Raw genomic sequence first — 25,726 nt, forward strand, 5'->3', positions numbered from 1 at the left:
TGTGACTTTGAGTGATGGCACTTTCTGCCCACAGTTCAGCAGATCTTTCAAACAATCCCAGCACAGATCGTCTGCCTCAACATATTGTGGTATAGGAAATGCATGACCACAATCTTCTAGACAGAACGGCTATGACCACACAAAATGCTGTGACGTATACGGATACATATCCTCTGTAAATAAGAACCCACAACAGCTGCATGAAAGCCCGACAGACATTTTATTGTTGTAAAATCATTTATTGCTTCATATAGGTAGCAACATTGTTGGTGTTAGACTGATGAACAACTTTAATGCCAGAACGATCAATGAAAAGACAAACTAAAAACATACAAAAAAAATCTTTGTTTTTTGAAATACGTATGTACATATTATACATTTTACAAAACAAAGACAAACTTTTTATTTTTAAATATAAAATGCTGAAAATCGACAACTTATATCCTGCATGTCGATATAAAAAACAGACGCAACTTTCCTATGTTTATCAGCAGCACCTAAAGAAACAAACTAAACCTCACACATTATAAAACAGAATTATGAACAGTAAAGTTGCATAGGTGTGGTGCGATTCCTGATGCCAGACTAACAGACTAACACAGGCGATAAGCAAATCTGCAGATGGTCAATTTGTTTAATTAGTCACAATTTTAGGACTACTAGGAAACTTGATTTTGAGTGCTCACTTAAAACTCTTAAACCTGGGTCAAACAAATGTTATCGAAATACATTATTTCATATTACTGCAAATTGGTATTTTTTTTTTTTTAATTAACGGAAATGTACAAGATGACATAAGAAAACACAATTGCACAAACAAATATTCCCCTTTGAATAGAGTTTATATAATTCAGTATGCAAATTGATTTGAGACCTCAGGAAGACCCAAAATATAACATGTTCTGAACTAAACCAAACCGTTTTCAATTTACCTGTAATTACAAGGATGGTTCTACAGCTTGTTTTCATAACTGGGGCCAGATGTAATGCTGTTCGAGTTAGCCGGAGGTGCGGTTTGACGGACAAACTATGACTTTTTGTAAAGTGGCAATCATTACAAGGCAACCATGCCTTGTAATTGAGTTGCACTTTAAAAAAAAAAAATCAGAGTTTGGCCGGCCACCAGCACCTTCAGACCAACTCGGACGGCATTACAGCCAGCCCCTGGCTCCTGGTTGTCCTTTAGTTTAATAGTTCCTTCATATAGGTTATTCTTATAAATGAAATCAATGTGAAAATATATCAAATACCTACAAATATAATAGGCAAGACTAATCAACTATTCTGCCAGTGGCTTTGCTTAATATTAATTTGAATGTACAAAATACATTAATTGGTTTGTTTTTAGAGACTGATGAGAATAAAGCAAATCCTGCAAGTTACAATAATGATATAGTAAATATAGAAAACCACTTTAAAAACACAAAATAATTAGTATGACTTGTGTTCCAGTTGAATCAACAGGAGAAAAAAACCCAGTGCTGTTCACTTCAGCTATATACCTTATTTTACAGTGTTTTACATAAACTAGTAGTGTAATGAATATTACGAATCTCCGATTGTGACAGATTTTGATACCTCTCTTAGAATAAAATAGAATGTTCAGTATGTATCACTGTGTCAGAACTACTACTAAAGTTATGGCATCAAGTTGAAACTCAGCAAGGCATTTATGGTTCATTCCACAGAATTGGTTACCCCCCCCCCCCCCCCACACACACACACAGAAATATTTTTACTACAGGATGAGACTTCCATATCCTAAATGCTGGGGACTAGAAGTATTTTGGATTCCGTATCTGGGAATATTTGCATGCGATAATGAGATATATTCGGGATGGGGCCCAAGTCTATATACAGAAAGCATTTATATTTCATATAAACCTTATACACGTAGCCTGAAGGTCATTTTATACATTATCGATAATGTGCATTGTTGTGTACACCAAACCATCAAAAACCAAAAGGTGTCACTATTCTAATCACATTCAAAAAATGTTGGATTTCAGAATATTTTGGATATCGGATTTCCGGATATGGAAGACTCAAGCTGTGGTTATTTATGTAGCACATACATACAGTGCATCTGGAAAGTATTCACAGCACTTCACTTTTTTCACATTTTGTTATGTAATCCAAAATGGAATAAATTCATAGTTCCCTCAAAATTCTACATACACAATACCCCGTAATGACAATGTGAAAAAAGTTTTTGTTGCGATTTTTGTAAATTTATTAAAAATATAAAATGAAGAAATCACATGTACATAAGTATTCACAGCCTTTGCCATGAAGCTCAAAATTGAGCTCAGGTGCATCCTGTTTCCACTGATCATCCTTGAGATGTTCCTACAGATTATTTGGAGTCCACCTGTGGTAAATTAAGTTGACTGGACATGATTTGGAAAGCCACACATTGTCTATATAAAACGTCCCACTCTTGGACAGTGCATGTCTGATCACAAACCAAGCATGAAGTCAAAGAAATTGTCTGTAGACCTCCGAGACAGGATAGTCTCGAGGCACAAATCTGGGGAAGGGTACAGAAAAATATCTACTGCTTTGAAGGTCCCAATGAGCACAGTGGCCTCCATCATCTGTAAATGGAATAAGTTCGGAACCACCAGGACTCTTCCTAGAGCTGGCCAGACGTCTAAACTGAGCAATCGGGGGAGAAGGGCCCTAGTCAGGGAGGTGACCAAGAACCTGATGATCACTCTGTCAGAGCTGCAGCATTCCTCTGTGGAGAGAGGAGAACCTTCCAGAAGGATAACCATCTCTGCAGCAATCCACCAATCAGGCATGTATGGTAGAGTGGCCAGACGGAAGCCACGCCTGAAGTTTGACAAAATGCAACTGAAGGACTTTCAGACCATGAGAAACAAAATTATCTGGTCTGATGAGACAAAGATTGAACTCTTTGGCATGATTGCCAGGCTTTGTGTTTGGAGGAATCCAGGCACCGCTCATTACCAGGCCAATACCATGCCTACAGTGAAGCATGGTGGTGGCAGCATCATGCTGTGGGGATGTTTTTCCATGGCAGGAACTGGGAGACTAGTGAGGATAGAGGGAAAAATGAATGTAGCAATGTACAGAGACAACCTGGGTGAAAACTTGCTCCAGATCGCTCTTGACCTCAGACTGGGCTGATGGTTCATCTTTCAGCAGGACAACGACCCTAAGCACACAGCCAAGATATCAAAGGAGTGGCTTCAGGACAACTCTATGAATGTCCTTGAGTGGCCCAGTCAGAGTCCAGACTTGAATCCGATTGAACATCTCTAGAGAGATCTGTAAATGGCTGTGCACCGACGCTTCCCATCCAACCTGACGAAGCTTGAGAGGCGCTGCATAGAGGAATGGGCAAAACTGCCCAAAGATAGGTGTGCCAAGCTTGTGGCATCATATTCCAAAAGACTTGAGGCTGTAATTGCTGCCAAAGGTGCATCAACAAATATTGAGCAAAGGCTGTGAATACTTATGTACATGTGATTTCTTCGTTTTTTTAATTTTAATAAATTTGCAAAAATCTCAAAAAAAAAAACCTTTTTCACATTGTCATTTTGTGTCATTATTGTGTGTATAATTTTGAGGGGAAAAAATAAATTTATCCCATTTTGGAATAAGGCTGTAAGATAAGAAAAGGTGGAAAAAGTGAAGCAATGTGAATACTTTCAGGATGCACTGTATTATAAAGCGCTTTACAGACAATATTTAGTCATTTAAATCAGTCGCTGCCCCAGTGGATCTTACAAGCTATAGTCTCTACAACAGACGCATGCTACAGTTCATTTTTTTCTTTTCTTGCCAGAAGCTAATTAACCTATGATAGCATGTATGCGTGGAAAGAAAATGGAGAATCTGGAGGGAAACCATGCAAACACAGGGAGAACATACATGATCCCAGTGCTGTGAGGCAGTAAATACTGTATGTATTCTTTATAAGAAATTGGAGAATAATGTGCAGCATGTTTAATAGAAAGGTAGGGAAAAATGTGGCACTGCATGCAACAAGTGACTGCAAGTCCCAGCATGCCACTAATTGCCTACGCCTTTTTAGAAGCTTTGTTAATTTTTGGTTAACAAGAGATCTGTACAATAACCACATTAAGATCGTATTACAGCAGATTAATAAAAAAGATTTTGACAGAACATCAGTCAAATGATCATAGAATATATATGAAGGATCAGAGAAAGTATATCTCGCTGATCCATGTTACAATATACTGTATGTTCCTCAGCCTGTCCCTATGACATCCAATTATCTATAAATATATATTAAAATCATTATGTGCAAACCAACTCCAGTTAAGTACCATTTCAGAGACTGCTGATTTGTGCACAATAGTTATCAATATCTGAGGTAAAGGGTATTATTTTAGAAATACCACCAATCATTTACAGAATGTAAATACACTTGCATAATCTGAATTGCTGCTGATCAGAAAGCACTTTGAATCAACAATATACAGCAGTCATTATCGTTCTAAACTTTATAAGAAAAGGTATACACACAGTACTTCCAATACGGACACAATTAATGGGGATTCATCAGCATCACTGACACAGTGAAAGGACCACTGAAAAACTGTGATCTATCATAATGTTCCAATGTGATAGCGGATTATTACAGGTAAAGATTTTAGGACTGGTGTAAGAAACATGGAGGCCAATCACGCATAACATTGTGGCCTGGTTTTAGTTGACTACAGACTAATTTGTCCTTGTTAAGAATACAAATAAATATAGAAAAAACACTGCGCTTGGAACACTGGTGTTCCAAGTGCAGTGTTTTTTTCTATATTTATTTGTTTCATTTCAATATACATAGCTTGGCAGGCTCTGTTCACTCAGCAACTGGAACACTGATACACATCTAATTGATTTAAGCGCCGGTACTTAAACAATCTGTGACCCAGGTTTCAGTATGTTTATTTTTGTTTCAATTATATATACTTGTTAAGAATACGCTGACATTCTTCTTTGGGGATTATTTAATGCAAATCGGTGGAAATAAAAAGTCCATGTTGGAAACAGTAGAGAGTTATTAACAGCATTGTGACTTCAATGCTCCAGACTGCTAAGGTAGAAAGCTGTGCAAGTTCCATTTGTAACAGAGCTCACCTATGCATTGTTAGTAATCCCCATACACTACTCAGCACAGCCTCAGTGTATTATTCACTGCTGTTAGCGCACACACAAGTAACAGACAGAGCTGGCATAGAATGCGTTTCATTGAAACTCTTAAGCACTTTGGGTCAATTTCCATTTACCAACAAAGACTGTTGAAGAGTGGAAGTATGAAAGGGGCCTTTCTTTCTTTCTCAGTAAATGCTCAGTATAAGCATTTTGTATTCTACTCAATTATTCCTGTACTACCTTGAAGGGGAGAAGTGATTACCATGTAAAAAAATGGGGGAAGGGGGGAGGTGTAAGATACACCATCCAGTATTAAAATTACTTTCAAAATAATTTAACACATGCCTGGCTTCACAACGCCCCATTCTGACATGGAAGTACCTTTGCTTTTGTTTTTTAAATTAAGAAAAGATAAGAGTTAAAAAGTTTTGCAATAAAATGGCCATTTAAGGCAATTACAGTCTGAAATATAATCAACTCCCAAACTGAAATACAATTGGAAACACTAGATTGAGAGTTTATTGTGCCATTATACTGTAAATGCGATGGAGAACTTATTTTGTATAAATTTCACGTAACTTATACCCTGCCAGTCTGTACAGTACATGAAAATTCTTCCAAGCATCTCACATTCAGTAGTGCCAAGTTGTCTAGCAATGTGTGATATGTGAGAGCAACATAACAGACAAACACTTTGTAGTGTCAGTACACAGCTCCTATTCCTGAATTTGAGGAATGATCATGGATGAGTAGAGTACAGTGCATAAATATTCAGGATAATTCATTATATACTGAGATTGTCATAAGGAAAAACAAAGCTAATATTAATAAGACACCTTTAGACAGTACAATATAATCTGAGCATTAATGAAAAACTGAAATAAACCATATATTTTGCACAGAATGCTGTCTGTTCTATTACTTAGGAGAGAGATGCTTCTCTGGCTACACAAGTGCCAAGCCAGAGCTTCTATGACTACAAGTCTACAATCAAACAGAACTGTTCTGCACGGATTCTGTTCTGAATTCCTACACCAAGCAGAGCATAACTAGTTCTAGGTATGACTTGTAATGAGACCTTTGTTACTAGAGATGAGCGGGTTCGGTTTTACTCGGATTTACCTGAATCTCCTTATTGGCTATCGGACATCACGTGTTTTGGTTAACCAATAAGAAATATCTAGAAAATAAGAAATGGCGATAATTCTTGTGTAAAGAACCGAGTAAATCTGAACCCGCTCATCTCTATTTGTTATACAGCATAACCATTTATAACTGTGTCCTAAATATGTGTAAGGAGCTTTATCTGAATGTAGATGGTGGCAGAACTGTATAACCTTGCTTTCATTTTTTTTTTCTTTTTCGAAACTAAACAATTTACCTTCCTAACTGATCAATGGAAATGTCAGTCTTGTGGTTTAGTTTTCCATTCAGTAATAGATAACATTTAAGAAACAGTTCTCCATGTGCTGTGGTTTAAGCAAATGGACATATCAGACAGAACAGCCGACCTTTCCATTATTTTCTGATTGTACTTTTGACTATAGAAAATATATTAATTTAGACAGCAGAGATAATTGCTGTGTGGATATGCTATATATGCAGAATACTTTCCCAGGAGACACCGGAGGAGAAGCCCAGGTCAGAGGTGAAAGATTGTATGGTGCGGGGAATCGGGACATTGTGCAGCATGGAGTAGCAGGTCATGATGTTGCTATTCACAACAAAACGCATCATCAAGCCCCCAAGCTGCCCACTTCTCTAGGGATGCGGGATGTTCCGGGAGCTGGTCTACTCTCTCGGAAGTCTGGAAGAGTTCCCCAAAATTCAGGAATCTTCCAGCTGTTCCAGGAGAGAAGGTAAGTATGGTTTCTGCACATACAATGACGGCATACAGCAGTTACAATAACTACTATTCTGTATAAAAATGTATTTTCAACACACTGGGCCTGAGTTCGTGGCAAAGTAAATACACATTTCCATCTTTACAAAACCACTGTTACACAGCATAGGGCAAATGCTAGACGAGCAGGTAGATTCAGAGTTGGAATCACTTGCACATATAAAGCTGTCCATGATTTGTGTAAAAGAGGCCAGTCTTTTCCCAACAAGTAGAAACAATGATAAATACATTTGTAGCCCTTGTACTGTAACATGGGTCACCATGAGCAAATCTGCTCCTTAGTTTTGCTTTGCTCTTAATTGTAAATGACACCCAATATATGATCAGTTAGTTTCACATAATCAGAGTTACTCCTCTTTATGCACTTCATTCCCATTAAAGTTTATTTCAATCACCATTGCATAATTATTTCAGGAAGACCTTGATTACTGGGATATATTACAAGTAATAAATATAGCAGGCCAAAGGTCTGAACTCCCTCTTATAAAAAGGGATGTAAGGCACAGAACCTACAAACTCACTGTCCTATAAAGGGTAGTACTCAATACTACCGTATACTGCATTTGTTGTGCATAGGAGACGAAATCTCCTACCTATTTCCATTCCATTCACAGGAATGGATTGTTAATAAAAGCTTTTGCATTCTGAAATTGTAGCCAACGCCTAAAGTTAATAAAAGAAGCTTCATGTAATAAAATACAGCTTTTATATAAATCTCTCGTGTTCTAATACAAAAATATAAAAAGACAGGACAGAAAAAGGCCAGCTTGGAATTTGCAGCAGGACATAAAGGACATCACATTTCTGCCCGACGCTTGCTTTTTGCTCCAGGTACTCCCTCCTCCTCCTCTTCCTCCTCTTCTTCATAGTTATCCTCATGGTTTTCTTTTCGCTCTTCATGCAGCGCTTCACGATTCCGCTCTGCCCCAATCTGTTTTCCCCCATCCTGACAGGAAGCAATATTAGAGATCAGTAAGTGAAATCATGTTTCATTGCACTAGCTGCCTGCTCAAAGTGGTGTGCAAAACCAAGATCTGTGACAAAGGCGTGGGTCACATGACAACATTGTCTGGAGTGAAACTATCCATCGGCAGAGGCGTTTAGTCTCATACTGTGGGGAGACACATATCTGTTCTGCTCTGTCTAGAGCTGTCCTAATATACATCATCCCAGCAACCAATGGAGATAGACAAATCTGCAGTCACAGGAGCCATATATACATGGGGGATTTCCATTATTTTGACTACCCCGCAAGTTTACTCTTAAGTATTCATCACTAAAAAACTCCATAATCTTCATGGGCAGGGCCATATTTTATAGCTATAACTTTAAATGATTTCTGGAACTTCATTAGCTAGGAGACAACTCATTTTAAGCCACATGCACCTTAAGATATAACCTTAACCCGATGTTGTTATATTGATTACATACTGACTATATATTATTTTATTAGATGTTGTATGTTTATGAGAATTTTTTAATGACATAATGGCAATTAAATCAGACTCCAATCATCATAATAATTGTTTCATTAATTTATCACTATCTTTATAACATTACGCTATCATTTCTTAATTTGTTTCCATGACAATGTAATCTATATTCACAAGTAACCCTTTAATGGGACATATAGATAATTATGTTACACAAAGTAACAGTCTACTGATGCTGAGATCTTTTATCACTTGCCCCTTTCTCCATCTCACAGAGCAGAAGTGATACTAGAAGGAAAGAATCTCAACAGAAAGAGGCTGCAGATGGTTCCTTGCAGGATGGCAATGTGACTTTCTGCTCACTGCAGTTACAGCCATGTGTGACATCTGCAAAGTATAAAACGCCCAAGGAACTCGTGTGCTAGCTGTGCCAGAACAAAGGTTCAGAGAGGAAAACTGGGTTACTGGGTACTGCCTTACAGTATGCCACTCAGACTTACAGCAAATTCAGTTTATGATGAGTTTTTGTAAAGTTACCGTTTAAATCATTCTCTGATTTGTGTTAGTTAAGTAACTTGAGCATTATAGTGATTTTGTCAATACGTTAAAGGAGAACAATGTTTTGCCAGTACATTTTCCTCCCCAATTAGTTGAACTGTTGCATTGTAAAGCACAACGGAATTTACTGCGCTATACAGTATATGAAACGGTTAATAAATAATAATATTTAACTACATGGTCTCAGTAAGGATGCTCCAAAGAACAGAAAATACCAGCTGATGCGGCCCTTGATGCTTTACCGGGGCTAGTTGACAAAAGTTTGCCTGCATTGAAATGCTGTTATTGAATGGACTGGACAAGTCAGAGCAGCTGTCCTACAGCAAGAACACTGCAATGGAGAAAACTTACACTCACTCAACTTGTAGCTGCTAGCCAAGAAGCGCCTGGTGCAGCAGCAGAAGGTGGGGAACCCAGGCATTGGACATACTCTATGTAGTTGTATGTGTGAAGGTTCACTGTCAAAAATATTATTTGGAGTAGATTTCATATAAAAAACATTGTATTTAAGTCACAAGGTACTTTCTCTCAATAAATCTTACATTTTCCCCATATGGATCTTCAGCATTTTGTTCCCTTTTTCTTTCTTCTGTTAGATCTTCCTGGACCTAGATACATACAGGAAACCATTACACTGACACACTAGTGTCTCATTTAAAATTGTTTTTCTCTGACGTCCTAGTGGATGCTGGGTACTCCGTAAGGACCATGGGGAATAGACGGGCTCCGCAGGAGACTGGGCACTCTAAAAGAAAGATTAGGTACTATCTGGTGTGCACTGGCTCCTCCCTCTATGCCCCTCCTCCAGACCTCAGTTAGAATCTGTGCCCGGCCCGAGCTGGTTGCACACTAGGGGCTCTCCTGAGCTTCTAGAAAAAGAAAGTATTTGTTAGGTTTTTTATTTTCAGTGAGATCTGCTGGCAACAGACTCACTGCTACGAGGGACTGAGGGGAGAGAAGCAAACCTACCTGCTTGCAGCTAGCTTGGGCTTCTAAGGCTACTGGACACCATTAGGTCCAGAGGGATCGAACACAGGGCCCGACCTCGATCGTCCGGTCCCGGAGCCGCGCCACCGTCCCCCTTGCAGAGCCAGAAGACAGAAGAATCCTGAAAATCGGCGGCTGAAGACTTCGGTCTTCATTAAGGTAGCGCACAGCACTGCAGCTGTGCGCCATTGCTCCCTATGCACACCACACACTCCGGTCACTGATGGGTGCAGGGCGCTGGGGGGGGCGCCCTGGGCAGCAATTAGAGTACCTTACATGGCTAATTGACACATAATACAGCTTTTAAGCTGTATATGTGCATAATCCCCCACCATTATACAGATAAAAAAGCGGGAGAAGTCCGCCGAGAAGGGGCGGGGCTATCTTCCTCAGCACACCGGCGCCATTTTCTCTTCACAGCTCCGCTGGAAGACAGCTCCCCAGGCTCTCCCCTGCAGTTTCCAGGCATCAAGGGTAAAAAAGAGAGGGGGGGCACTAAATTTAGGCGCAAACTATATATAAAAGCAGCTATAGGGAAAATCGCTTTTGTTAGTGTAAATCCCTGATTATATAGCGCTGTGGTGTGTGCTGGCATACTCTCTCTCTGTCTCCCCAAAGGACTTTGTGGGGTCCTGTCCTCAGTCAGAGCATTCCCTGTGTGTGTGCGGTGTGTTGGTACGGCTGTGTCGACATGTTTGATGAGGAGGGTTACGTGGAGGCGGAGCAGGAGCCGATAAGTGTGATGTCGCCCCCTGCGGGGCCGACACCGGAGTGGATGGATATGTGGAAGGTTTTAACCGACAGTGTCAACTCCTTACATAAAAGGTTTGACGACGTGACAGCCATGGGACAGTCGGCATCTCAGCCCGCACCTGCCCAGGCGTCTCAGAGGCCATCAGGGGCTCAAAAACGCCCGCTGACTCAGATGGCAGACACAGATGTCGACACGGAGTCTGACTCCAGTGTCGACGAGGATGAGATAAATGTACAGTCCACAAGGGCCATCCGATGTATGATTACGGCTATGAAAGATGTTTTACACATTGCGGACATAAACCCGGTTACCACAAAAAAGGGTATTATGTTTGGGGAGAAAAAGCAGCCAGTGACTTTTCCCCCATCTGATGAGTTGAATGAACTGTGTGAAGAAGCGTGGTGTTCCCCAGATAAGAAACTAGTAATTTCTAAGCGGTTACTACTGGCGTACCCTTTCCCGCCAACGGATAGGTTACGCTCGGAGACATCCCCTAAGGTGGACAAGGCGCTCACACGCTTATCAAAAAAGGTGGCACTGCCTTCTCAGGATACTGCCGCCTTAAAGGAGCCTGCAGATAGAAAGCAGGAGGCTATCCTGAAGTCTGTGTATACACACTCAGGTACTATACTGAGACCTGCTATTGCTTCAGCATGGATGTGTAGTGCTGCAGCAGCGTGGTCTGATTCCCTGTCTGATAACATTGATTCCCAGGACAGGGACACTATATTGCTAACGATAGAGCATATTAAAGACGTAGTCTTATATATGAGAGATGCACAGAGGGACATTTGCCGGCTGGCATCTAGAATTAATGCAATGTCCATTTCTGCCAGGAGAGTATTATGGACTCGGCAGTGGACAGGTGATGCTGATTCTAAAAGGCACATGAAAATTTTGCCTTATAAGGGTGAGGAATTGTTTGGGGACGGTCTTTCAGACCTCGTATCCACAGCAACAGCTGGGAAGTCGACTTTTTTACCTCAGGTTCCCTCACAGCCTAAGAAAGCACCGTATTATCAAGTACAGTCCTTTCGGCCTCAGAAAGGCAAGCGAGTTAGAGGCGCGTCCTTTCTGCCCAGAGGCAGGGGTAGAGGGAAAAAGCTGCACCATACAGCCAGTTCCCAAGAACAAAAATCATCCCCTGCTTCCACTAAGTCCACCGCATGACGCTGGGGCTCCACATGTGGAGCCAGGTGCGGTGGGGGCCCGTCTCCGGAACTTCAGCGACCAGTGGGTTCGCTCACAGGTGGATCTCTGGGTTCTACAAGTGGTATCTCAGGGATACAAGCTGGAATTCGAGACGTCTCCCCCTCGCCGTTACCTCAAATCAGCCTTGCCAGCTACTCCCCAGGACAGGGAGGTAGTACTGGCGGCAATTCACAAGCTGTACCTCCAGCAGGTGATAATCAAAGTTCCCCTCCTTCAACAGGGACAGGGTTACTATTCCACAATGTTTGTGGTACCGAAACCAGACGGTTCGGTGAGACCCATTCTAAATTTGAAATCCTTGAACACTTATATAAGGAAGTTCAAGTTCAAAATGGAATCGCTCAGGGCGGTTATTGCAAGCCTGGAAGAGGGGGATTACATGGTATCACTGGACATCAAGGATGCTTACCTACATGTCCCCATTTACCCACCTCACCAGGTGTACCTCCGTTTTGTGGTACAGGACTGCCATTACCAATTCCAGACGTTGCCGTTTGGTCTGTCCACGGCACCGAGGGTATTTACCAAAGTAATGGCCGAAATGATGATACTCCTTCGAAAAAAGGGAGTTATAATTATCCTGTACTTGGACGATCTCCTTATAAAGGCGAGGTCCAGGGAGCAGTTGTTGGTCGGAGTAGCACTAGCTCAGGAAGTGCTTCAACAGCACGGCTGGATTCTGAATATCCCGAAGTCGCAGCTGGTTCCTACGACGCGTCTGCTGTTCCTGGGTATGATTCTGGACACAGAACAGAAGAAAGTGTTTCTCCCGGAGGAGAAGGCCAAGGAGTTGTCATCTCTGGTCATAGACCTCCTAAAACCAAAACAGGTGTCTGTGCATCACTGCACGCGTGTCCTGGGAAAGATGGTAGCTTCTTATGAGGCAATTCCATTCGGCAGGTTCCATGCACGGATCTTTCAGTGGGATCTGTTAGACAAGTGGTCCGGATCGCATCTTCAGATGCATCGGCTGATCACCCTGTCCCCGAGGGCCAGGGTGTCTCTGCTGTGGTGGCTGCAGAGTGCTCATCTTCTCGAGGGCCGCAGATTCGGCATACAGGATTGGATCCTGGTGACCACGGATGCAAGCCTCCGAGGTTGGGGGGCAGTCACTCAGGGAAGAAACTTCCAAGGACAATGGTCGAGTCAGGAAGCTTCCCTACACATAAATATTCTGGAACTAAGGGACATTTACAATGCCCTAAGTCAGGCAAGACCCCTGCTTCAAAACCAGCCGGTGCTGATTCAGTCAGACAATATCACGGCGGTCGCCCATGTAAACCAACAGGGCGGCACAAGAAGCAGGATGGCGATGGCAGAAGCCACAATGATTCTCCGATAGGCGGAAAATCACGTGATAGCTCTGTCAGCAGTGTTCATTCCGGGAGTGGACAACTGGGAAGCAGACTTCCTCAGCAGGCACGACCTCCACCCGGGAGAGTGGGGACTTCATCCAGAAGTCTTCCAGATGATTGTAAATCGTTGGGAAAGGCCACAGGTGGACATGATGGCGTCCCGCCTCAACAAAAAGCTAAAAAGATATTGCGCCAGGTCAAGGGACCCTCAGGCGATAGCTGTGGACGCTCTAGTGACACCGTGGGTGTACCAGTCGGTTTATGTGTTCCCTCCTCTTCCTCTCATACCAAAGGTACTGAGGATAATAAGAAAGAGAGGAGTAAGAACTATACTCATCGTTCCGGATTGGCCAAGAAGGACTTGGTACCCGGAACTACAAGAAATGATCTCAGAGGACCCTTGGCCTCTGCCTCTCAGACGGGACCTGCTACAGCAGGGGCCCTGTCTGTTCCAAGACTTACCGCGGCTGCGTTTGACGGCATGGCGGTTGAACGCCGGATCCTGATGGAAAAGGGCATTCCGGTTGAAGTCATTCCTACGCTGATAAAAGCTAGGAAGGATGTGACAGCAAAACATTATCACCGCATATGGCGAAAATATGTTGCTTGGTGTGAGGTTATGAAGGCCCCAACAGAAGAATTTCAGCTGGGTCGATCTCTGCACTTCCTACAGTCAGGAGTGACTATGGGCCTAAAATTGGGATCCATTAAAGTCCAGATTTCGGCCCTGTCTATTTTCTTTCAAAAAGAACTGGCTTCTCTGCCTGAAGTTCAGACGTTTGTTAAGGGAGTGCTGCATGTTCAGCCCCCTTTTGTGCCCCCAGTGGCACCTTGGGATCTCAACGTTGTGTTGGATTTCCTCAAATCACATTGGTTTGAGCCACTTCAGACCGTGGAGTTGACATATCTCACGTGGAAAGTGGTCATGCTTTTGGCCTTGGCTTCAGCTAGGCGTGTGTCAGCATTGGCGGCTTTGTCATGCAAAAGCCCCTATCTGATCTTCCATATGGACAGGGCAGAATTGAGGACTCGTCTCCAATTTCTCCCTAAGGTGGTATCAGCGTTCCATTTGAACCAACCTATTGTGGTACCTGTGGCTACTCGGGACTTGGAGGCTTCCAAGTTGCTGGATGTAGTCCGGGCCCTGAAAATATGTTTCCAGGACGGCTAGAGTCAGAAAAACTGACTCGCTGTTTATCCTGCATGCACCCAACAAGCTGGGTGCTCCTTCTTCAAAGCAGACTATTGCTCGCTGGATCTGTTGCACGATTCAACTTGCTCATTCTGCGGCTGGACTGCCGCATCCTAAATCAGTCAAAGCCCATTCCACGAGGAAGGTGGGCTCTTCTTGGGCGGCATCCCGAGGGGTCTCGGCTTTACAACTTTGCCGAGCTGCTACCTGGTCGGGATCAAACACGTTTGCAAAATTCTACAAGTTTGATACCCTGGCTGAGGAGGACCTTGAGTTTGCTCATGCGGTGCTGCAGAGTCATCCGCACTCTCCCGCCCATTTGGGAGCTTTGGTATAATCCCCATGGTCCATACGGAGTACCCAGCATCCACTAGGACGTCAGAGAAAATAAGAATTTACTCACCGGTAATTCTATTTCTCGTAGTCCGTAGTGGATGCTGGGAGCCCGTCCCAAGTGTGGATTTTCTGCAATACTTGTATATAGTTATTGCTTAAGTAAAGGGCTATTGTTATGAGCCATCGGCTCAGTTGTTATTCATACTGTTAACTGGGTATAGTTATCACGAGTTGTACGGTGTGATTGGTGTGGCTGGTATGAGTCTTACCCTGGATTCCAAATCCTTTCCTTGTAGTGTCAGCTCTTCCGGGCACAGTTTCCCTAACTGAGGTCTGGAGGAGGGGCATAGAGGGAGGAGCCAGTGCACACCAGATAGAGTGCCCAGTCTCCTGCGGAGCCCGTCTATTCCCCATGGTCCTTACGGAGTACCCAGCATCCACTACGGACTACGAGAAATAGAATTACCGGTGAGTAAATTCTTATTTTTTTTCACAAACTGATGTCCTTCACCCAACAATGCTGTACCTATATGCTATATAGACTTGTGTTGCCAAGCATTCAGCTACTGAGGGTCCACTGTAGGGGCGTATTAAGAGGAGGGGGCTTGTGTAGTCTCCATCAGTCCCCCCCATACTCTAGTGGGACTCATTAGGAAACCCTAGCACTGTACCAGAGTCCAGTACGCACTTCTCCGGGGAAATGGTGCATTGCCCATTTACCCCATGGTTTGTGCAGCATTGCTGCGGCAAGACTCTGGAGAGGTTAAGTATTAAAGAAATGAGAGCAGGGTGTGAATTTGCAGCCATTATAGATATGCCACTAGTCCACTGCTATTTGCCCATTAAATGCAGTATACATTAGAAATATAGGGCTCCCAAGTGTCCTGGTTTTCCCAGGAGTGTCCATATTTTCCCAACTGAAGTCTTTTGCTGACAATGCTAATTTTACAAAATCCAAAGTCTTGATGCGCTCATATTAACAGGGTAAGCAGACATAGGGTTCTATAACTGAAGCACAGATGAAGTATCAAGCCTAAGCAAACGTCAGCTTGCATGGTTGTGAATAAGATGACAGATAATTTAGTATATAACCATAAATAAAATATTGAAAAATCGAGCATAACTTAAAAATGTAAATGAATGTACAAGGCTCTTGTACAGCCATGGCCAAAAGTTTTGAGAATGACACAAGTATTGGTTTTCACAAAGTTTGCTGCTTCAGTGTTTTCAGACCTTTTTGTCAGATGTTACTATGGTATACCGAAATAAAATTACAAGCATTTCATAAGTGTGAAAGGCTTTTATTAACATTATTTGCAGTGTTGACCATTCTTAACTAATCAAGAATTTGTGGGTTTTTGTTTGTCCACCCGCCTCTTGAGGACTGACCACAAGATTTCAATGGGATTAAGGTCTGAGGAGTTTCCTGGCCATGGACCCAAAATTTCAATGTTTTGTTCCCCGTGTCCCTTAGATATCACTTTTGCCTTATGGCAAGGTGTGCCATCATGCTGGAAAAGGCATTGTTCATCACCAAACTGTTCTTAGATGGTTGGGAGAAGTTGCTCTTGGAGAATATTTTCGTACCCTTCTTTATTCATGGCTGTGTTCTTAGGCAAAATTGTGAGTGAGCCCATTCCCTTGGCTGAGAAGCAACCCCCCACATGAATGGTCGTAGGATGCTTTACTGCTGGCATGACACAGAACCGATGGTAGTGCTCAACTTTCCTTCTCCGGAGAAGTGGTTTTCCAGATGCCCCAAACAATATGAATGGGGATTCATCTGAGAAAATTACTTTACCCCAGTCCTCAGCAGTCCAATCCCTGTACCTTTTGCAGAATATCAGTCTGTCCCTGATGTTTTTCCTGGAGAGAATTGGCTTCTTTGCTGCCCTTCATGACACCAGGCCATCCTCCAAGTCTTCGCCTCACTGTGCATGCAAATGCACTCTCACATATCTGTTGCCATTCCTGAGCAAGATCTGCACTGGTAGTGCCCCCATCCTGCAGCTGAATCAACTTTAGGAGACGATCCTGACGCTTGTTGGATCTTCTTGGGTGCCTTTTAGCCTTCGTCACAACTACTGAACCTCTCTCCTTGAAGTTCTTGATGATCCGATAAATTGTTGATTTAGGTGCAATCTTACTAGCAGCAATATCCTTGCCTGTGAAGCCCTATTTGTGCAAAGCAATGATGACTGCACGTGTTTCCTTGCAGGTAACCATGGTTAAGAAGAAGAACAATGGGGCAGATGTATTAACCTGGAGAAGGCATAAGGAAGTGATAAATCAGTGATATGTGCAAGGTGATAAATGCACCAGCCAATCAGCTCCTAACTGTTAATTTTCATATTGGAGCTGATTGGCTGGTTCATTTATCACCTTGCACACATCACTGGTTTATCACTTCCTTATGCCTTCTCCATGTTAATACATCTGCCCCAGAGTTTTAAAGCACCACCCTCCTTTTAAAGCTTCCAGTCTGTTATTCTAACTCAATCAGCATGACAGAGTGATCTCCAGCCTTGTCCTCGTTATCACTCTCACCTGTGTTAAGGAGGGAATCACTGACATGATGTCAGCTGGTCCTTTTGTGGCAGGGCTGAAATGCAGTGGAAATGTTTTTGGGTTTAAGTTCATTGTCATGGCAAAGATGGACTTTGCAATAAATTGCAATTCATCTGATCACTCTTCATGACATTCTGGAGTATGTGCAAACTATCATCAAAAAATCTGAGGCAGCAGATTTTGTGAAAATTAATATTTGGGTCAGTCTCAAAACTTTTGGCCATGGCTGTAGTATTGGAACTATGTCTGATATATTTGCATAAAAGATGAATTTCAGTACTGCAGTCAAACAAGCAATCAATTCACTTGTCCCAAATAGTCTGGATGCACATGTTACTCTGCCAGTCAGGAAATGAGCTGCAGTCACTGGACTCTTGTATAAATTGGTCTGTTTTTTACTTCTCACACCTTTTAAATAACAGATGTTAATCATGTGTGTAAAAGCACTCTGTCTGGAATACTGCATTTTGTTATTTTACTCACTTTTCTGGTGTAGTGTTAACAAATAATGACAATACCTCCTCCTCTCCTTCCTCCTGGTACTGTTCATCAACATTATCCTCTTGCTGGTCAGGATTCCCAGCCATCTTTAACAAACAAACAACAATATCATTATTGAATCACATGGAAATGCAGGCAGCATACTAATAGGGGAGATTGCCACACAATTTATACCTCAATTCTCTTACGCAAATTTAAAGTAGTGTTGCAAACAGGATGTAGTCACAATGCCAGCGTTCGGGATCCCGGTGGTCACGATGCTTGTGCCGGAATTCTAACACCTGTCAGAATACCGACCACCAGGATCCTGTACAGAAGTATGCTGGGGAGGGTTATTTATAGGCTGTGGGGAGGGAGGGTTAGTTTTAGGCTGCGGGGAGGGAGGGTTATGTTTAGGACGCGTGGAGGGAGGGTTATTTATAGGCTGTGGGGAGGGAGGGTTAGTTTTAGGCTGCAGGGAGGGAGGGTTATGTTTAGGACGCAGGAGGGAGGGTTATTTATAGGCTGTGGGGAGGGAGGGTTAGTTTTAGGCTGCAGGGAGGGAGGGTTATGTTTAGGACGTGTGGAGGGAGGGTTATTTATAGGCTCTGGGGAGGGAGGGTTATTTATAGGCTGCAGGGAGGGAGGGTTATTTATAGGCTGCAGGGAGGGAGGGTTATGTTAAGGACGCGGGGAGGGAGGGTTATTTATAGGCTGTGGGGAGGGAGGGTTATTTATAGGCTGCAGGGAGGGAGGGTTATGTTAAGGACGCGGGGAGGGAGGGTTATTTATAGGCTGTGGGGAGGGAGGGTTATTTATAGGCTGCAGGGAGGGAGGGTTATGTTTAGGACGCGTGGAGGGAGGGTTATTTATAGGCTGTGGGGAGGGAGGGTTATTTATAGGCTGCAGGGAGGGAGGGTTATGTTAAGGACGCGGGGAGGGAGGGTTATTTATAGGCTGTGGGGAGGGAGGGTTATTTATAGGCTGCAGGGAGGGAGGGTTATGTTAAGGACGCGTGGAGGGAGGGTTATTTATAGGCTCTGGGGAGGGAGGGTTATTTATAGGCTGCAGGGAGGGAGGGTTATTTATAGGCTGCAGGGAGGGAGGGTTATGTTAAGGACGCGGGGAGGGAGGGTTATTTATAGGCTGTGGGGAGGGAGGGTTATTTATAGGCTGCAGGGAGGGAGGGTTATGTTAAGGACGCGGGGAGGGAGGGTTATTTATAGGCTGTGGGGAGGGAGGGTTATTTATAGGCTGCAGGGAGGGAGGGTTATGTTTAGGACGCGTGGAGGGAGGGTTATTTATAGGCTGTGGGGAGGGAGGGTTATTTATAGGCTGCAGGGAGGGAGGGTTATGTTAAGGACGCGGGGAGGGAGGGTTATTTATAGGCTGTGGGGAGGGAGGGTCATTTATAGGCTGCAGGGAGGGAGGGTTATGTTAAGGACGCGTGGAGGGAGGGTTATTTATAGGCTCTGGGGAGGGAGGGTTATTTATAGGCTGCAGGGAGGGAGGGTTATTTATAGGCTGCAGGGAGGGAGGGTTATGTTAAGGACGCGGGGAGGGAGGGTTATTTATAGGCTGTGGGGAGGGAGGGTTATTTATAGGCTGCAGGGAGGGAGGGTTATGTTAAGGACGCGTGGAGGGAGGGTTATTTATAGGCTGTGGGGAGGGAGGGTTATTTATAGGCTGCAGGGAGGGAGGGTTATGTTAAGGACGCGGGGAGGGAGGGTTATTTATAGGCTGTGGGGAGGGAGGGTTATTTATAGGCTGTGGGGAGGGAGGGTTATTTATAGGCTGCAGGGAGGGAGGGTTATGTTTAGGACGCGTGGAGGGAGGGTTATTTATAGGCTGTGGGGAGGGAGGGTTATTTATAGGCTGCAGGGAGGGAGGGTTATGTTAAGGACGCGGGGAGGGAGGGTTATTTATAGGCTGTGGGGAGGGAGGGTTATGTTAAGGACGCGTGGAGGGAGGGTTATTTATAGGCTCTGGGGAGGGAGGGTTATTTATAGGCTGCAGGGAGGGAGGGTTATTTATAGGCTGCAGGGAGGGAGGGTTATGTTAAGGACGCGGGGAGGGAGGGTTATTTATAGGCTGTGGGGAGGGAGGGTTATTTATAGGCTGCAGGGAGGGAGGGTTATGTTAAGGACGCGGGGAGGGAGGGTTATTTATAGGCTGTGGGGAGGGAGGGTTATTTATAGGCTGCAGGGAGGGAGGGTTATGTTTAGGACGCGTGGAGGGAGGGTTATTTATAGGCTGTGGGGAGGGAGGGTTATTTATAGGCTGCAGGGAGGGAGGGTTATGTTAAGGACGCGGGGAGGGAGGGTTATTTATAGGCTGTGGGGAGGGAGGGTTATTTATAGGCTGCAGGGAGGGAGGGTTATGTTAAGGACGCGTGGAGGGAGGGTTATTTATAGGCTCTGGGGAGGGAGGGTTATTTATAGGCTGCAGGGAGGGAGGGTTATGTTAAGGACGCGGGGAGGGAGGGTTATTTATAGGCTGTGGGGAGGGAGGGTTATTTATAGGCTGCAGGGAGGGAGGGTTATGTTAAGGACGCGTGGAGGGAGGGTTATTTATAGGCTCTGGGGAGGGAGGGTTATTTATAGGCTGCAGGGAGGGAGGGTTATTTATAGGCTGTGGGGAGGGAGGGTTATTTATAGGCTGCAGGGAGGGAGGGTTATGTTAAGGACGCGGGGAGGGAGGGTTATTTATAGGCTGTGGGGAGGGAGGGTTATTTATAGGCTGCAGGGAGGGAGGGTTATGTTAAGGACGCGGGGAGGGAGGGTTATTTATAGGCTGTGGGGAGGGAGGGTTATTTATAGGCTGCAGGGAGGGAGGGTTATGTTTAGGACGCGTGGAGGGAGGGTTATTTATAGGCTGTGGGGAGGGAGGGTTATTTATAGGCTGCAGGGAGGGAGGGTTATGTTAAGGACGCGTGAAGGGAGGGTTATTTATAGGCTCTGGGGAGGGAGGGTTATTTATAGGCTGCAGGGAGGGAGGGTTATTTATAGGCTGCAGGGAGGGAGGGTTATGTTAAGGACGCGGGGAGGGAGGGTTATTTATAGGCTGTGGGGAGGGAGGGTTATTTATAGGCTGCAGGGAGGGAGGGTTATGTTAAGGACGCGGGGAGGGAGGGTTATTTATAGGCTGTGGGGAGGGAGGGTTAGTTTTAGGCTGCAGGGAGGGAGGGTTATTTATAGGCAGTGGGGAGGGAGGGTTATGTTTAGGACGCGTGGAGGGAGGGTTATTTATAGGCTGTGGGGAGGGAGGGTTATTTATAGGCTGCAGGGAGGGAGGGTTATGTTAAGGACGCGGGGAGGGAGGGTTATTTATAGGCTGTGGGGAGGGAGGGTGGGTTAGTTTTAGGCTGCAGGGAGGGAGGGTTATTTATAGGCTGTGGGGAGGGAGGGTTATGTTTAGGACGCGTGGAGGGAGGGTTATTTATAGGCTGTGGGGAGGGAGGGTTAGTTTTAGGCTGCAGGGAGGGAGGGTTAGAGTTAAGCTACGATATGGGAGGGTTAGAAGGGGAAGGGATGCCGCAGTCATGATTTAGACCACCGGCATCTTCCCTGCCAGTCTCCCAATCCCAACCCATTGCAAACAGCGTTTACAGTGTTAGTTATATTTCTTGCTGTTAAGGCCATGAGCTGAAATTTTCATGCATTATTTTTTTTGATGCAGAGTAAACAGGAAACTTTCATTACAATAATTACAATTTCTTGCGTTTAAAAAAAAAAAAGTTACTAGCCATTTGCTTTTCTAGTCAAGCATAAAAATGTGTATTTTCCAGGAGCATTTGCTTGGAAAGCTGGATGAAGTCTGCGAGTTATCATAGACGTTCTTTCAGGTTCCTGTTTTGTGGAGTTCTTCTGCCTCCAAGTGACTTCAAGTGGCACTTTATTCAGTAATGCCGAGACTCCTTACCACTAAATGCTCTTGTTTCTCTGCCTGGCTCTGCTTCTGCCTCTGCTCTTCATTCTCGTCTGGCAGGTTCTCCTCTCTCTCCTGTTCTGCCTCTTCAAATTCATCTTCCCCTTGGTTATTGGGATCATCTGCAGGGTTGACCTCCTCTGCAGCAGCCTGGCATATAAGCGCATAAATCATGTTATCGTGGTGCTGGAAATGCATTTATAAAACCAGCATAATCTCCATTCTTCTCCTATGTTCCCATTTACTCAAAGGAAATATTCATTGTTTACACTAAATAAAGCACCAAACTTTAATTACAACTGAGATCGCAGTAAACAAACAAAAGATGTATTACATTCTATGATCCTAAAATCCTCATTACAGGAGGAAATTTTTTAATTAAAATTTGACTTTGTTTCCGAGAAACTGGCTAAATAACCGCACCAATCAGTATTATATTTACATAAGTAACGGTGGATGCTTTGTTTTTATTGCTTTACAGGTCTCTTTCCAATTGAGTTCATTCGCAGTTTTAAAATATCACTTTTTTCAGACAGTTTAGCGTATCGAAACCAATATAGTTTCTGCTAGAGATGAAGTGAGATTGCAGGACAGATTGGCATAGAATATCAAAGTAATCTGTTTTTCTGTTAAAACACATTTAAATATAGGTTAGTGTTCTGTACTTCACACTGCAAAGAAATAACTGACTTCTAGCTACTCAAGGATCTCACTATGGGCATAAATACATTACCGGTTAATGGGATCCAATAAGACTATCTTTTGTTTTACAGTACAGAGAGAATTTGCAAGACAAACAAGGGAGTGGACCTACAACTCCAGTTCCATCATGATGGAACATTTATTGTGAACAAAATAGATCTATAAAATGAACTTTGGTACATATTACATTTTATAGAAAGGAAACTCGTTACTGTGCTCTCTTTAAATATATGTTAAAACCAAGTATACAGTAACTCCAATGAAATGAGTAACAGACGGATGTGACAATACAGCTGTATAATACTCAGGGTATTTCATGACACTGAAAAAACATTCTGTGCTTCAAACAATAATAACCCCTGCTCCATCTGTAAATTATGTTGGGTTAATGGTCCTACTTACAACAGCTCTGTAAAGCCTTTGTAATAAGGTTAAACTGTCTGACACTAATCAATGAACAAGATTAAGATGCTTCATTAAATGTCTGAGCTAGGTATCATCAGACAAACAGTAGGGTTACTGCCACCTGCATCTGAAGCACTGTGATGTTCCAGATGCTGTATTTCAGAATAATCTGTTTGCTGGTAAGGTTTTTATTACCATAGCTTGACCAATAAGAAAAGGAAAGTTCGTATTGCTTATTTGCATATATCATCTGTCTTCTACTTCCAGTAGCACAATATAATCACACAAACTGTACCTTGTGGCGCTCTCTGCTCGCAGCCTCTTGATCCATAGCTTGCTCCTCATTTGCATCTTTACCTGCATCATCTGCTTCTTCAGCTTCATCTTGATGATTGTCTCTTTCGTAAGCTGGAATAAAATGACATTAAGTATTTTGCAAGAAAATAATGTGGGTCTCATAGGGTATGGCTGATTGCAGATTTTTGTTGATGCAAAGTGCTTATTACGCTTTATTTGGCTGTTAAATTTGGCGCTGGCAGTTTATCAATTCTGTTCTCGTCTGTGATCACTTAACCATCTGCACCTGGCACAGTGAGCCAATTAGAAATGGTGTTGCTGTAAATTGTTAGAAGATTTGCCTCCGCCTTTGCCTGGTGGCCTCTGATAGACCCTGATAGGTGGTGGTGTATAACGGAAATAACGGGTCAGAAGTTGTATTCAGCACTTTACTAATAGCTGAGGTAGTATTGGGAACATATACATAAATATTTACAGACATCATCTGCTTCAGGCTAACAAGGATAGATACACACACACACACACACACACACACACACACACACACACACACACACACACACACACAGAGTAATGAACAGTGACATTTCTAATCTTTCTGTATTTCATACTTTGGGGTAAATTTACTAAGATGGGAGCTCTATTTAAGATGGCATGTTGCCCATAGCAACCAATCAGATTCTAGGTATTCTCTTATAGGAGATGTTCGATAAATGGGAAGTAGAATATGATTGGTTGCTATGGACAACATCCCACCTTAAATAGAACTCCTTCTTAGTAAATTCACCCCTCTGTGCAATAAACAACAATTAAAGTGGATGGGTATTTATGATATGGTGGTTCAATGAAAATCTAGGTTTCTATTGTTGGACATAGCGAATGCGTTTGTGTGTAGCCAGATTTACTACTATATGCTAATGTGAGTTCCGTTCAGTTAAGCCGGGTCGCTCACTGATTTTACACCAACTGCCATTACTCATATTGCCACTTGCACCAGTCCCTTGCTAGGTACACAAGATCAGTCTTCCATTTCGGACTCAGGGGCAGATGTATTAAGCCTGGAGAGGATAAGGAAGTGATAAACAAGTGATAAGTGCAAGGTGATAAACGCACCAGCCAGTCAGCTCCTAACTGTTCATTTACATATTGGAGCTGATTGGCTGGTGCGTTTATCACCTTCCACTTATCACTGGTTTATCACTTCCTTATGCCTTCTCCAGGTTAATACATCTGCCCCTCAGAACCACGCATAGCTTTTACTACAAGCCCATGATAATACTCCAGCAAGACAGATGCTGACACTCCATGAGAATCCAAAGGCTGTCATTACATTTGTGTTTTATATATTACTTTGTTTAATTCTATTTATTTTTTAGCACTTAAAAGGTTGTTACCTTCACTCTACTGAAGTTGCATTCTCTTTTAGCAAGGAATTTCAGTAGAACCTTGGATGGATTTATACAGTAACATCCACAAGTTTATAGTCTGCTCTCTATTACATAATTGTATTTCCGTCATTGCCTCTGCTGCATGGAGTAATAAAGGTGAGCCAGTCTCAGTTTCTGAGCCTCTGCTTTGCTGCATTGTGAGAGAGAAATACTGCCGGCAGCTCTGCACTGCAGCGATGTTATACTTGGAACCAGAGGACACAACCAAATGTTTCATTGCCAATAATTAAAACCAGCTCCAGCACAAAATAAAGTTCATAGAACCAATTTTCTTGGCTTTACTAGGACTGATATGTGAATGAATTACTTAAATTTATATATTTTTGAAGAACAGATAAGAAAGAAAAAAAAAAAAAAAAAAAGAGGACCAGAAAAGTCTAAGTCACAAACAAAAAATAAGATTTTACTTACCGATAAATCTATTTCTCGTAGTCCGTAGTGGATGCTGGGGACTCCGTCAGGACCATGGGGATTAGCGGCTCCGCAGGAGACAGGGCACAAAAATAAAGCTTTAGGATCAGGCGGTGTGCACTGGCTCCTCCCCCTATGACCCTCCTCCAAGCCTCAGTTAGGATACTGTGCCCGGACGAGCGTACACAATAAGGAAGGATTTTGAATCCCGGGTAAGACTCATACCAGCCACACCAATCACACCGTACAACTTGTGATCTGAACCCAGTTAACAGTATGACAACGTAGGAGCCTCTGAACAGACGGCTCACAACAAGAACAACCCGATTTTTTTGTAACAATAACTATGTACAAGTATTGCAGACAATCCGCACTTGGGATGGGCGCCCAGCATCCACTACGGACTACGAGAAATAGATTTATCGGTAAGTAAAATCTTATTTTCTCTAAACGTCCTAGTGGATGCTGGGGACTCCGTCAGGACCATGGGGATTATACCAAAGCTCCCAAACGGGCGGGAGAGTGCGGATGACTCTGCAGCACCGAATGAGAGAACTCCAGGTCCTCTTTAGCCAGGGTATCAAATTTGTAGAATTTTACAAACGTGTTCTCCCCC

The 25,726-nt window shown here is 43.4% G+C and overlaps 1 protein-coding gene across 2 annotated transcripts in view; it reads right to left on the reverse strand.

Annotated features, from left to right (window-relative positions):
- Window positions 1-203: 203 nt before the first annotated feature.
- Window positions 204-25,726, reverse strand: part of GOLIM4 (golgi integral membrane protein 4) — a 199,570-nt gene continuing 174,047 nt past the window's right edge. For both annotated transcript variants that reach the window (XM_063916197.1, XM_063916196.1), the window contains 5 exons: window positions 23,250-23,362; window positions 21,842-21,997; window positions 17,959-18,027; window positions 9,579-9,644; window positions 204-7,991 (listed from right to left, as the gene is read on the reverse strand). In XM_063916197.1, the coding sequence (XP_063772267.1) occupies window positions 7,842-7,991; window positions 9,579-9,644; window positions 17,959-18,027; window positions 21,842-21,997; window positions 23,250-23,362 (554 nt within the window). In that variant the 3' untranslated portion in view covers window positions 204-7,841. The remainder of the gene's footprint in view (window positions 7,992-9,578; window positions 9,645-17,958; window positions 18,028-21,841; window positions 21,998-23,249; window positions 23,363-25,726) is intronic.

Source organism: Pseudophryne corroboree, chromosome 4, assembly GCF_028390025.1.
Source record: "Pseudophryne corroboree isolate aPseCor3 chromosome 4, aPseCor3.hap2, whole genome shotgun sequence".
NCBI lineage: Eukaryota > Metazoa > Chordata > Amphibia > Anura > Myobatrachidae > Pseudophryne > Pseudophryne corroboree.